Source organism: Canis lupus, chromosome 35 (assembly GCF_048164855.1).
Source record: "Canis lupus baileyi chromosome 35, mCanLup2.hap1, whole genome shotgun sequence".
Lineage (NCBI taxonomy): Eukaryota > Metazoa > Chordata > Mammalia > Carnivora > Canidae > Canis > Canis lupus.
Genome location: NC_132872.1, coordinates 27,135,101 through 27,148,614, shown reverse-complemented (window position 1 = coordinate 27,148,614; position 13,514 = coordinate 27,135,101). Strand labels below are relative to the sequence as shown.

General features: G+C 33.1%; 1 protein-coding gene across 23 annotated transcripts in view; it reads left to right on the top strand.

Annotated features, from left to right (window-relative positions):
* EPHA6 (EPH receptor A6) overlaps positions 1–13,514 on the top strand; it is an 872,277-nt gene that overhangs the window by 423,428 nt on the left and 435,335 nt on the right. For all 23 annotated transcript variants that reach the window (XR_012024450.1, XR_012024449.1, XR_012024448.1 and 20 more), the window contains one exon: positions 6,014–6,349. Coding sequence is in view for 20 of the 23 variants with exons in the window: in XM_072812315.1 (XP_072668416.1) it covers positions 6,014–6,349 (336 nt within the window). In the remaining 3 variants the exon portion in view is untranslated. The remainder of the gene's footprint in view (positions 1–6,013; positions 6,350–13,514) is intronic.

The window sequence follows — 13,514 nt, the reverse complement described above, 5'->3', positions numbered from 1 at the left end:
TGCATATTTTTTTTCATGGTTATAGGGAACTGGATAATATTTGACTCAGAAGATCCAAAGTCAGCCTTCTCATTGTTTCATTTGTATTTTAGTATGCTTTTGTCCTACATGTGGTTTTGCCATATAACTCTTGACCTGTATAGCTATAATACATTTCTGTAATTTATAGTTAGTTATTCTATGGGTTTATTTTTTTTTTTTTCTGAATTGATGAGGGCAGCTGATAACCATTTCTTGGGATTTTTCCAAGGTAAAATTATATCTATGTTCTGTATGTTTACTTTTCAGGTTTCTAAGTGTCAACAGAAGTGTTTTTTTTGTTTTGTTTTTGTTTTGTTTTGGGGGTTTTGGTTTTGTTTTTTGTGGGTTTTTTTGTTTGTTTGTTTGTTTGTTTTTTTTTTTTTTTGTACTTTGAGAAGTTTTAGATTCCTTCCCAATAGGTAGAGAGATAGGTGACTACCCTTCTTGCTATGGATCTTTATTCGTTAATCTCAGTTACCTTAATATAAACATTCTCTTCAAGTCATCTGAATCTATCCTTAACCAGAAACACCAGGCTCTTGGAAAGGTTATAACCTTAAGCTTCTCCAATATTTGTGAAAATTGGCATTATTTGAAAAATAATTCTTGGAGGATTACGTAAAACCATGCATTCTATTTGTTCCCTTAATTAAGGCATATATTACCTCGGGATCAATCTAGACAAGGATAGACTTGTATACAAACAATTCAATATAATGTGTACGCTTATTAATCTTCTATGAAATGGTGATTAATAACTACCTTATGGGTTTATCATGATAACTGAATTAAATACATCACATGAAATATTATGTGCGCTTCTTAGAAAAAAAAAGATGAGTACTCAAAAATGTTGGCTGTATTTTTAGAAATTCATACCTATAAGGTATAAGAGTGTTCCTTTCTGTCTGAGGACCAATAGGGAAGTATCACAGAGTGGGTAACACTTAAAGTGGAACATGAAGGGATGAGTAAGAATTTTGCACAGAGCAAAAGGACATAAACAAACAGCATGCACAAAGGCATTGAGATGCAGCAAAAGGTAGTAAGAGGTCTGGTTATATAGAACATAGTTATGAAGTTGAGAGGTTTAGATTTTATTCTGGAAGTGAATAGTGTCTATTAGATTTTTGTTTGTTTTATTTAACTGTGAGTCTTAGAAATAATGGAGAATCTAAAAAGAATTATCTAAGATATCATCCATAGTACTATGATAACATTAATGGATAGCAAGTCTTAATTTGGGCATTAATTTAGTTACTAAAGGAGTTGTAAAAATATTGAAGAAAATTAAAGTATGTGGCATGCAAAGATTTGAAGTATACATGCTGCTGTGTTTTGAGCAATATTTATTTTGAAGATTTAATTTTCAATTGCCCTCTGTGTATAAAATTATTTTTAAATGCTTTGAGATAACATTATTAAAAAGAATCTGTCATTGGAAAGCAATAAATTTCTCATTAACTTGTATGTTTTGAAAATTTGTGTTTGACAATACTCTCTAAGCAAAGCACTATAAAATACTTTAAATATTTATTTACCAGACTTTTTTATTTATAGGAAGAATACATGTAGTAGAGTTAAAAAATCTAAACATAAAAAGACCTAGATACCATCCAACCATTAATATAGTGCATGACCATGACATAATTCTAGTACTTTCCTGGGCCTCATTCCTTTATCTGACTAAACTGATCTATCTTTCTTCTGGTGAGGTTGAAGCCCCACTTTTGTGATTACTCATCATCCATTTCCAAATACACAAACATTTTATGAATAAAACTTTGAGCCCAAAGTGGCTTAGACAAGGAAAATACAAAGTTCTGCTTACAGTTACCACTATTAAATACATTTTTGAAAAGTCATATAGGAAGGACATTAGATTAATAATATGGCTGGAGATAAAAGTTAAAGGTAACAGTGATAAATCAAAAAATGAGATGAATTTTAGAGTTTTAAAGTATACCATATGCAAATCTGACAACTTACATTTTTAGTACATTAGTAAAATCTAGAGATGTACTTTTTCACTTATTCTTATGTATTTACCTTTTACATAGGGATTTTACAGTTTGCTTATTGCAAAAGCATTTACCTAAATATCTCTAGATGGTTCAACAAAGTTTTTAAATGTTCACTTGGGCTTAGATCAACATAGAACTATTTTTCTCTCATTTGCAAACTCATAAATATGAAGAAATTTACTTTTTATTAGGAAGCTATGCTATGATATTTATGATAGTCATTAAATTAACACACACACTTAAATTTTTGCCAAGTAGTAACTTAACTGATAAAATACAGTATAAACAGTAGCCTTCTATGACATGATAGTCTCAGTCATATGAATCAAATTTTCCTTGTTCCTAAGGTTAGAAAATGCATCTGCAATCACAATTAGTTATATAGTAGGTGAATTGTCATTCTTGAGTCAGTATGAAAAGGACCCCGGTTATTTGTCAGTTAGATATTTCTACAATTATAATCATGAAATATAAATCTACAGCAGTTGATGTGGTAACTGAAATATGATCCATAAGTTTGTTCTCCATCTGTGTCAGCCTGTAAGAGTACTTCTGTGGAATGCTAGGACTCCTGTAGATGCTTCTTGGAAAATAAGTTTCTATAAACAAATATTTGGGAATGTTGGATTCAACAAAGAGAAGCAAATTGTGTTACTTTTGTTTCGGTGTCAGTCAGCCAGAGGAATCTTAATTGCAGTACTAAATTCATTTTTTGTGTGATAGCTCATGGGACTATAGATATTCCACAGGATATATTTTCAGAAATATAGTTCTGTTTAGAAACATTTTACATAAAATGAAATAAGACAAAATAAAAACTGTAGCCCACCTGGCCTCAGCTACTCAGAGGAAGGTGGGGCTCAGAGCTTTTCTGGGCAGAGAAAAGACAGCAGTGCTCCCAGGCTTTCATAAACTTACTGTTACAGCTTCCTTTATTCTTTAAAACTGGAAAAGGGGAATCCAAATTGAGGCAAAAAAAAAAGAGATTAAAAATATATTTTCTAGATACACTAGTAGAAATAAAACTGTAGTTTTAATGTAAGGTTTATTATATGATGGACTTGAAAAACATCTAGTGCAAATCAGAATAATTGCCCTTCTCTTATGATCAATCTGGAGAGTAAAGTGTGGAGATTACTTTTCTTCTTCATGAATTACTTGTTTCCTTTAAAGAAACAAAAAATCAACATAAGGAACTCCCTAAGAGTTTTCAATACAGATGTCTCCAAAAGGGTTATTGCTGCCAAGTTTTTTTTTCCCAATGTCATATAATCTTTGTATAATTTATAAATGATAACAAAGCAATCAGGCCACATTCATAAAAGCCCAGTGACACATAATTTAGTTGAATCTGAGGATTAGAATTAATTGTCTCTCTTTGTTCCAAGTTCTAAATCTTAGTAAATGATTCACTGCATGTCATTACAGCTTAATATTTGCATGAAATCACAGTTTAGCTGGCATAATTTAACAGCAATTAAAAAGCTATTTAATCGTCATGCAAATTGGTATGAGGGCCCTTGAGTAAGAAGGGTGTCTGCCTTTTTTTTTTTAGTATCTCCAGGCGGACAGTTATATACTTGTAGACACCCATAACATAATTGATAACATTCTTCCTATTCATGAAAATATAAGTGAATAATAATTCATGTTTTCCATTATAGTAAGAGTAAAGAGCAACAATATGAATATGTCATTCTGTAGGAAGACCTTACTATGATAATGATAATGTATCTTTATCTCCCAGGCATAAGTCTAGGTTGGAGGTAAAAAGCTACACGTGTCCCTGTGCTCCAGCTGAAATGCTTTGCATATTTTCCTTTCTGAGGAAAGACATTTCTGTAACTCTGAAACATGAAATGGATAAAGCAAAGAATGCAGAAACCTTTTAGAAAAGCTAACCATCCCATTTCTAGGTCAGACTTTAGGTGATATACATACAGAGGGCTCAGGTCCCTACCCATCAGGTTGCTGTTATCAGGATCCAGCAAAAGGAAAAAGGAAAATATAAACTAACAATTCTTAATATCTCAAACCCAATTCATAGTCATGTAAATTTATGAGTAATGTTAGGCTACTCTTAACGCCGTGTAACAGATCTCACTAATGAGTCCCCTGTACTTACTCTATTTCCTACACTGCAGCCAGAGTGTTCTTTTAAAAACACATTACCTACGTATATGAAATCTCTAAGTCTGTTCCTGTTGTACAAAGAAAAAACATCCAGACTCGTTCCAAAGAGCCTAGGAGTCTTACACTTTCCAACCCTTTCTTCCTTAAAACTCATTTCTTACTTTTTTTTTCTTTTTTGCATTTTAGCCACAGTGATTATCTACCAGTTCCGTGACTATTTTAAGATCTTTCTTGACTAAAGAACCTTCTATCCTTAATACTCTTCTCATTCCCTGACATCCTCTTCCTCATCACCTATATAAGGCTTTCTCAGAACATTTCTCAGATTGGTCCTTCTCATAATGTGTGTGTGTTTTTAAATATTTTATTTATGTATTTTGAGAGAGAGAGAGAGAAAAAGAAGAGCACATGAACAGAGGTGGGGAGGGGGAGGAGCAGAGGGAGAGGGACAAGTAGATTCTGTGCTGAGCCTGGAGCCTGATGCGGGCCTTGACCCCATGACCCTGAGATCATGACCTGAGCTGAAACCAAGAGTTGGACACTCAACCAACTGAGCCACCAAGGCTCCCCTGGTCCTCCTGATAATGTTTATTTCACATCCTTTCCTTTTAATTTTTGCAGTTGTACGTATTATAGTTTGAATTCTATTCTTTTGTTTAATGTGTGTATGTGTTTTGCCATTCAACTAAAATGTGCATAACAAAGTAAGAATGTCTGTTACATTCACACTAAGTCCAGAATCTAGCCAGGTTATCTGGCACACATAGTAGTCACTTAAAAATAAATATTTATTTCATGAATGAAGGACTGTATCTTGAGATCCAAAAGCAGCCTATACCAAAACTTGAATTTCTTTCTATGGAAATAATGTTGCAGATAATTTCATGCCACCTTCTAAGCAAATTTTCTTGGTAGCAGAAATATAAAGAATTGTTTTACATTTCTTAAAACTAATTCTTTTAGTGTATGACAGGGGGGTTATTTATTATATTTATGTAGGGCACCTGGGTACCTCCGTTGGTTAAGCATCTACTTTTGGCTCAGGTCATGGTCCTGGGGTCCTGGGATTGAACCCTGCTTAATAGGAATCCTGCCTTTCTCCCTCTGCTTGTGCTTGCTCTCTCTCTCTCTGTGTCAAATAAATAAAATCTTTAAAAGTATTATTTTATTATATTTATGTGATGAATCTGTCAAAAGCATAGTCTCTTATAGAAAGGAATCTGTATTATTTCACACATAATGTAGTGCCTGACACCTGGTAGACCTTCAGTTAATGTTTATGCAACAAATGATACAAAACTGGGCTTTGAAGTACTTGCATAAGTATAAAAGATTATTAACACAATTTTAAGAAAAGATTGAAGTAGTTAAAGGATAATTAAGTACTCTATGCAGTGTGATCCGTATGGAAAAATAGCAAGAAAGAAACATACTGTGTTTTTATATATGTATGTTGGTATTTTTTCCAAATTTTCAAAATGGTGATATAATTATTAAAATATAATTAAAAACACCACATAATTTAAAACAATCTTTGCCTATGATAAATTTCATTAAACAAGTTTTCAAAGTATAATTACCATATCTTTGGCTTTTGATATTTAATATTCATATGCATATACAAGAAAGTTAAGATATAGATCATCTTCACTCCTAAGACTCCTTTCTTTCTAGACATAATCAGATATTTTAAACCATATTTCTTTTTGGTTCCTATCAGAAGGGCTCAAACCAACATACAAGACAAATGTTTATTGATGAAGTTTTCAAGTTAGCACCCTTCTAATTCATTGACCTATACATGTACATTTGTTTTTTTAATTGCTTTTCTCTAGGGCCACCCTCAGCTCCTAGGAATGTGGCTTTTAACATCAATGAAACAGCCCTTATTTTGGAGTGGAGCCCACCAAGTGACACAGGAGGGAGAAAAGATCTCACATACAGTGTGATCTGTAAGAAATGTGGCTTAGACACCAGCCAGTGTGAGGACTGTGGTGGAGGACTCCGCTTCATCCCAAGACATTCTGGCCTGATCAACAACTCTGTGATAGTACTTGACTTTGTGTCTCACGTGAATTACACCTTTGAAATAGAAGCCATGAATGGAGTTTCTGAGTTAAGTTTTTCTCCAAAGCCATTCACAGCTATTACAGTGACCACGGATCAAGATGGTAAGTTCCACTGCCATTCTCTCTAAACAAACCCATAATTTGCTTTTGATGCATAATATCCCTGGTGGACCTATATTCACTGAAGTGCACTTGTATTCTCTATACACTAAAGAGGTGATTTTCTGGTTGTTGTTCTTACAGGTTTCTAAGGTCTAGAAAGGTACTTTTCATATTATTTTTTATTAGTAAGGTTATTTAGATATAATGCTTCTCTCTAATGCTTATGCATTGCTTTTGATATAATCCTTTACAAATGCATCTTATTGAACAAGTCCCTATTACCAACAAATGTTCGATATAAAAAAAACATTGCTGAAAAGAAGTCACTAAGTGAATTGAAATTCAGTTACTTATTTTGCCATTCCTTTTCCATATCAAATAAAACAAATAGTAAGAATTAATGTTAATTATAATTCAAATCTGTGTTCTAAAAACACTGCAGCCAACATGCTTAACTGTGATCCACTCTGAAAAGAAATAGCAAAAAATACCCGGAAATGTATCCGAATGCTCTTGTTAGGTACCCTTTGTAAAAAGTTGTTAGTTAAACTGTCTTTTTAAAAAATCCAATTGATTTCAGTTAAATGTTCCCTTCATAACAGTATAGATTTTTACTGCAACATAGTTAAGCACGAATACCCTTATGATTTTTATTAGTATATATTCTCTTTAAGTCCCTTGTAACACAATTTATTGCAGTACATGATACAGGAAAAGCATCAGAGATTTTTAAAACTCCATTTGGGAAGCATTCATAAATTATGTGGACACATACATGATTGTCTTATAGCAGAAAGTATAGTTGTATATGAGCACATATATATTAGACAAGTTTATAAAAATAAAACTATTCTTATGCTGTAACAAATGCCACAGTATGTGGCTCACACAACAGTAATTTATTTTCTCACAGTTCTAGAGACTAAAAGTTCAAGAATAAGGTATCAGGAAGGTTGGTTTCATTTTTCAGCAATAAAAAGGAACAAATTATTGATACATACAACTGGGTGAACTTTAAGGGCTCTAACATTGACTGAAAAGCCAATTTCAAAGAGATGCATATTGTGTGATTCACTTCTATAGTGTTCTTGAAATAACGTAATTATAGACATGAAGAATAGAGAAGTGGTGGCCAGAGCTGGGGATTTGGGGAGAGGAAAATGGCCATGAGGACAAGAGAGAGCCTTGTGGTGATCATAGAGTTATGTATCTTGATTGTTGTGGTAGTTACATGAAGCTACATATGTGATCAATTGCATAGAGCTATATATATACACACACACACACATACACAGTGGATTTTACTAATGCCAATTTTCTGATCTTGATTTTGTGCCACAGTTATGCAAATAGTTAACACTAGAGAGTCTGAAACAGTGTACAGGACCTCACTATACATATTTTTGTCAATCTATAATGATTACAAAATAAAAAGTTAAAAATGTTGCCAAAACTGTAAAATGTGCAGGAAAAACCTTAATATTTTGTTAAAATATTTTAAATGAATAATACTTTTTTTAAGTACTACAGATAAATTCACTTTGCTGATAATCTTCAGAAATGCATCTGATAAATAAAGCAAAGTCAAATAGTACTGTACAATCATCATCTTGTATTTACCATGCAATTTTTCTCTTCATTTAGCAAATAGTTACACACTGTAGAATTTGCTTTATGGCTTTTATAAAGGAATTCCTATTTCCTCTTTATTTTTTCTTCTTTTCCGTAAGATGAACAAAATCTGGTCAAATGTCTTCAGGATAAAATAGATTAGCATCTTCTATTCCTCTCTGCATTAGCAGATTATGCCTAAGGCCTTTTGGCTGCCACTGAGCCAAAAAAATACAACCTAGAACGACTATTCTTAACTATGGGGCATAAATAATTATGTTGGGGGAAAAACAATTTATTACTTTAAATAAAATATGTATGTAACTATGTTTACATAATTTCATACGTATTGCATTGAACAGCCTTTCTAGGATTAAAAGAGAGTTCATTTAGTCTACTTTTCCACTTAGCAGAGGACAGAATATAAATTGTTTCTCAGTTTTAATATGGGAGAATTCATTAAAACTATATTGCTCTGAAGACAGAAGGTTAATTAGGCACAAAATAAAATATGGTATCCATATATTGAGACTATACATTCTGGAATGTTAATATTAAGCAGTCCTCCCCAGCAAATTTCACTTTATTGAAGAATATTAAGAAACAATTATTGTTAACTAAATTTAACTGTGTTTTAGATATAAATAGTATGAAAAATCTAAATGTACTTAAATTTTATTTGAAAAGTACATAAAAGACCCAACTCAGCTAAAATACTGCCACAGTATCAATAAAATATTATGACCAGCAGGAATAAGACAAGGATGTCCACTGTTAGCACTTTTATTCAACATAGTACTGTAAAATCTAGCCCACAGCAATCAGAAAGCAAAAAGAAATAAAAGGCATTCGAATAGCTAAGAAGTCAGACTTTCACTGTTTGCAGTTGACATGATATTCTATATAGAAAACCTAAAAGATTTCACCAAAAAAGCTGCTAGAACTGATAAATTCAGTAAAGTTGTAGGATACAAAATCAACGTACAGAAATCTGTTGCATTTTTATACACCAATAATGAAGCAGCTAAAAGAGGAATCAAGGAATCAGTCCCGTTAACAATTGTACCAAAACCATAAGATACTGAGGAATAAATTAACTACAGAGGTGAAAGACCTGTACGCTGAAAACTATAAAACACTGATAAAATACATTGTAGATTCCAAAGGGAAAGGAAAGACATTCCATGCTCATGGATAAGAAGAACAAATATTGTTAAAATGGCCATACTACCCAAAGCAATCTACACATTTAATGCAATCCCTATCAAAATACCAACAGCAATTTTCACAGAACTAGAACAATCAATCCATAAATATGTATGGAACCACAAAAGACCCTGAATAGCCAAAGGAATCTCAAAAAAGAAAAGAAAAGCTGGAGGCATGACATTTCTGGACTTCAAGTTATAATACAAAGCTGTGGTCATTCAAACAGTATGGCACTGGTGCAAAAATTGACATGTAGAGCAATAAAAAAGGATAGAAAATCCAGAAATGAACCCACAACTATATAGTCAATTGATCTTCGACAAACAGAAAAGAATATCCAATGGGAAAAAGACAGTCTCTTCAACTGTTGGGAAAACTGGAGAGCAATGTGCAGCAGAATGAAACTGGACTGCTTTCTTACACTATCCACAAAAGTAAACTCAAAATGAATGAAAAGCCTAAATGTGAGATCTGAAACCATAAAAATCCTAGAAGAGAACTTAGGCAGTAACCCCTTTCACATCAGCCATTGCAACTTTTTTCTAGCTATGTCCCCTGAGACAAGGGAAACAAAAGCAAAAATAAACTGTTGGGACTACGTCAAAATAAAAAGCTTCTGCACAGTGAAGGAAATGATCAACAAAATTAAAAGATAACCTAAAGAATGGGAGAAGATATTTGCAAATGATATATATGATAAATAGTTAGGATCAAAATCATATAATCAACTTAAACTCTAACACCCTTGAAACAGATAATCCAATTAAAACCGGGCAAAATACGTAAACAGCCATTTCTCCAAAGACGTCCAGAAGGCCAACAGACACATGAAAGGATGCTCACCATCAGTTACCATCAGGGAAATTCACATCAAAATCACAATGAGATATCGTCTCACACCTGTCAGAATGGCTAAAATCAACTGAAAACTAGCAAGTATTGGTAAGGACGTAGAGAAAAAAGAACCCTCTTGCACTGTTGGTGGGAATGCAAACTGGTGCAGCCACTGTGAAAAACAGTGTGGAGGTTCCTCAAAAAGTTGTAAATAGAGCTGCCCTATGATCCAGCAATGGTACTACTGGATATTTACCCAAAGAATACAAAACAGTGATTCAAAGAGATACATGTGAAACAACAACAACAAAGGTTTCATGCATGCACCCCTATATTCTAGTAACATTATTTACAGTAGCTGAACTATGGAAACAGCCCAGTGTCTATATATGAATGGATAAAGACGTGGTGCACATACAATGGGATGTTCCTCAGCCATCAGGAAGAATGAAATTGTGCCATTTGCAATAACATGGATGGAGCTAGAGTGTATTATACTAAGCAAAATAAGTCAATCAGAGAAAGACAAATACCATATGATTTCATTCAAAGTGCAGTGTAAGAAACAAAAGACAAATGAGCAAAGGGGAAAAAAAAAGAGAAACAAACCAAGAAACAGATTCTTAACTATAGAGAACAAACTGATGATTATGAGAGGGGAGGGCAATGAAGGGATGGTTTAATAAATAGGTGGTGGGAGTTAAAGGGTAAAGTTTTCGTGGTGAGCATGAGGTGATGTATGGAATTGTTGTACAACTGAAACTAATATAACACTCTATGTTAACTACTGGAATTCAAGTAAAAACTTAAAAACACAACAAAAATATTCCTGTATACAGATGGCACTGAGCCATTGAATAGTGACATACATTTCCCTGGCACTAATACAAAAAGTATTACAATCACCTTATGAGTATGAGTGACTATCCCCATGTCACAATTTTGAGAGACACTAAGAAGACCTTGTCTCACTGTGCCTGAAATTCTGACATTAGAGAATCACATCTTTAAAAATGCAAATACTTTAAGCAAGGGTAGCAGTATTAAATAGTTCAATCTGCATGTATCAGTTTTGCTTTTAATACCATATCCTAGTGTTGAGTGAAAAAAAAAAAAAGGAGCTTATAGTAATTGGAATCTCTCAGAACCAGACTTCAGCTCTTAGAATGTGTGCCAACCTTAATAAGATAATAGTTTTACTGCTGCAAATTGAGGAAGGCATTTTCCATCATCTCACTTGGGTATCTTTGGAAAATCTCTTTGAAGCAACTTGAAAGTCACTTTCCAAAGTTATCTGGTAAGTAACGCATTACAATTTTGTTGGACTGAGAGGACCACAGTCAAAGATTTTTCTCATTATCTGTAGGTTATGTCTCATTGTTTTTAAACCAAAATGGAGAAGTAATACATGCTGCTCACAAGCTTTTAATTTTTTCAACATATCTACATTGCTGAGTGAGCCTTTATGACCTTACACTCTGGTGTGGAGGCAGATAATAAAAAATAACTTGACAAATATACAATTAGTATGTGATAAGTTCCACCAAAGAGAAGAGCAAAGTGATCTCAGAGTATATATTTTGTAAGTCTGGTGAATATAGTCTTCCTGAGGAACTGGCACTTAAATTAAATTTTATTCTAAGAGATGAGTACGCAAAATGAGACTGGGACAGGGGAAAGAATTCTGAGCAGAAGGAACCAAGCAGAGGTTAAGCAATTGAGGGATTAGGTACTGATGACTGATATACGAAAGGCATCTGAAGAGTTGACATATTGCAGACGTATAGCAGAATTTGGGAGAGGAACTGAAGATTTAACTTAAAATTTGAAGAAATGAGTGAGTGTCTATAAAATAGCCAAGACAAGTGGGAGAATCATCCATTTAGCAGAAATTGCTGCTATGTTATCAGGGCCACAGATAGGGGGGAAAAATCAGCAAAGTAATATTGTTCATAAGGTGACACTTGTATGAGTAGGGAAATAAACTTAGAGACCAGTAAGTATAGAAAAGTGTATTATATTTTTACTACTTTTTTTGTGCACCGTGTAGAACATGAGGATAAAGAGGACATTTGCATTGAATTGCCTTTTCCTTCATGTAGTTGACTAATATGTATATATTTTCTCATATTTAAGAAACATTAGGGAAACCATTCTAAATAACCCTGACTTAGTTGTTTGCTATCTGTTTACAATTAAACAAATATTAAAAAAAAAAATCCAAATCACTTACAGCCACTTAGCTGTAGTTAGGAGAAACATTCCTTGATTATTCTGATTCCAGTTGGATAAATAAGATTATAGATTTAAAACTATGACTCTCATAATTAGGGATCTTTGCAATAAACCTTAATTAACTGACTTCTACAATTCCTCAGAGCTATTTTTGCAATCTTCTATTTTCATAGTTTATTTAAATGGTTTTTAAAGGTGTTTCATTTAGAAAGCAATACCTAGAAAACATTTTATTTTATTCTTTAGTGCATGATAGGAAAACTAAGGTGTGTAGTTCAGTTAAAGGAATTATTCAGGTCATAGACAGTAAAGGAAAATGTTAATTATAGATAGTCAACCTAAAACAAATTGTATTTGTAGATATCCTGACATGTGCAAAAACCTTTAGGGACTATGTTCAAAGTGAAAGAAATGCTAAATTACAAACCAATTCTGCTGATATTTGCTAACAGGTCTTTAAAGCAATTACTGTCAGAACCAGATTGTCTAATTCTTTGGTTTCTTAAAATATACATTTAACACTCCTATTTCTACCATTGGGTGACTATTCTGTATAGGTCTTGCCTTAGGCTCACATTTTGACTGGAGATTTCATATATTTGCTCAGGTATCAGCAATTAATTGAACTAACATTGAAAATAGATTTAAATAAACAGAATTCATATATATTTATAAACTTGAGATGTCTGTTTGATTTACAGTTCACTGCATTTTGGAAATACAGTCTATTTCAAAATCCAACCTTTTACACATTGCTGGAGTAGGTAATTAGGGACACTGTAAACATTCATTTGTCTTTACATCTGTATTATAAATTATTTTATCTCTGAATATCTCTCACAGCCCTGTCAAAATTCTTGACAGCAAATAGTTATTTTTCCAAAATCTGTACAAGTCTATTCAAGTAAGAAAAAAAAAATCAGTGTAAAAATTTTATATGCTTACTAAATATACACTGAATACAAAGCAATAAGCTTTTTTTAAAGGCAATAATGATAATTTAAGAGGGATGCTGTATTATTTGTGTTTTTCATATTTCCTAAACACAAGAAAATTACATATTAAAAACTACAAACAGGGGTACCTGGGTGGCTCAGTGGTTGAGTGTCTGCCTTGGATTGGGCTCAGGTCCTGATCCCGGGGTCCTGGTATCAAGTCTCACATTGGGCCCCCCACAGGGAGCCTGCTTCTCCCTCTGCCTGTGTCTCTGCCTCTCTGTGTCTCTTATGAATAAATAAATAAAATCTTTAAAAAATAAAAATAAATAAAAACTACA